Source organism: Terrapene carolina, unplaced genomic scaffold (assembly GCF_002925995.2).
Source record: "Terrapene carolina triunguis isolate 2854851 unplaced genomic scaffold, T_m_triunguis-2.0 Scaffold93, whole genome shotgun sequence".
Classification (NCBI taxonomy): Eukaryota; Metazoa; Chordata; order Testudines; family Emydidae; genus Terrapene; species Terrapene triunguis.
Window position 1 is genome coordinate 1,062,087 of NW_020664444.1, and position 460 is coordinate 1,062,546.

The following is a 460-nucleotide window of genomic DNA, read 5'->3' on the forward strand; positions in this document are numbered from 1 at the left end:
TCCTGTCCTTCGGGATGTCAACAAGAGGTACCTGGTCTCCTCCGAGAGCCCCATCCAGTAACCTCCCTGAGCTGACGTTCGGGGCGAGGGGAGGGCCGCAGAGGTGTGCTTAGCTGAGCCGCTCCTGGGGTGTGTGGACGTGAGTTTGTTACATTCTCCACCTTGCCCTGGAGTCTGTTGGTATCTTTTAGGTACTTATCCTGTAGGAGCAGAGCGCCTCGCAGTCTGTGGTGTATTTATCCCTACAGCCCCCTGGGAGGCAGGGCAGGGCAGGGCTATTCCCTGGGTGTACAGATGGGTCCTCCCATCCTGCAGGGTCCTGGTGCCCGAGCTCCAGCCTGAGCCCAGAAGTCTACATAGCAGTGAAACAGCCCCCCAGCCCGAGCCCTGCGAGCCCCAGCCGTGGGTGTCTAGTTGCTGTGTATACGGAGCCAGAGAGACTAGTGATATCTGATGGAGC

General features: G+C 59.3%; 1 protein-coding gene across 1 annotated transcript in view; it reads right to left on the minus strand.

The window, feature by feature from the left end:
• Nucleotides 1-54, minus strand: part of LOC112117571 (heparan sulfate glucosamine 3-O-sulfotransferase 4) — a 114,389-nt gene extending 114,335 nt beyond the window's left edge. The window contains exon 1 of the mRNA XM_026650751.1: nucleotides 32-54. Coding sequence (XP_026506536.1) covers nucleotides 32-54 — 23 coding nt within the window. The remainder of the gene's footprint in view (nucleotides 1-31) is intronic.
• Nucleotides 55-460: the final 406 nt, after the last annotated feature.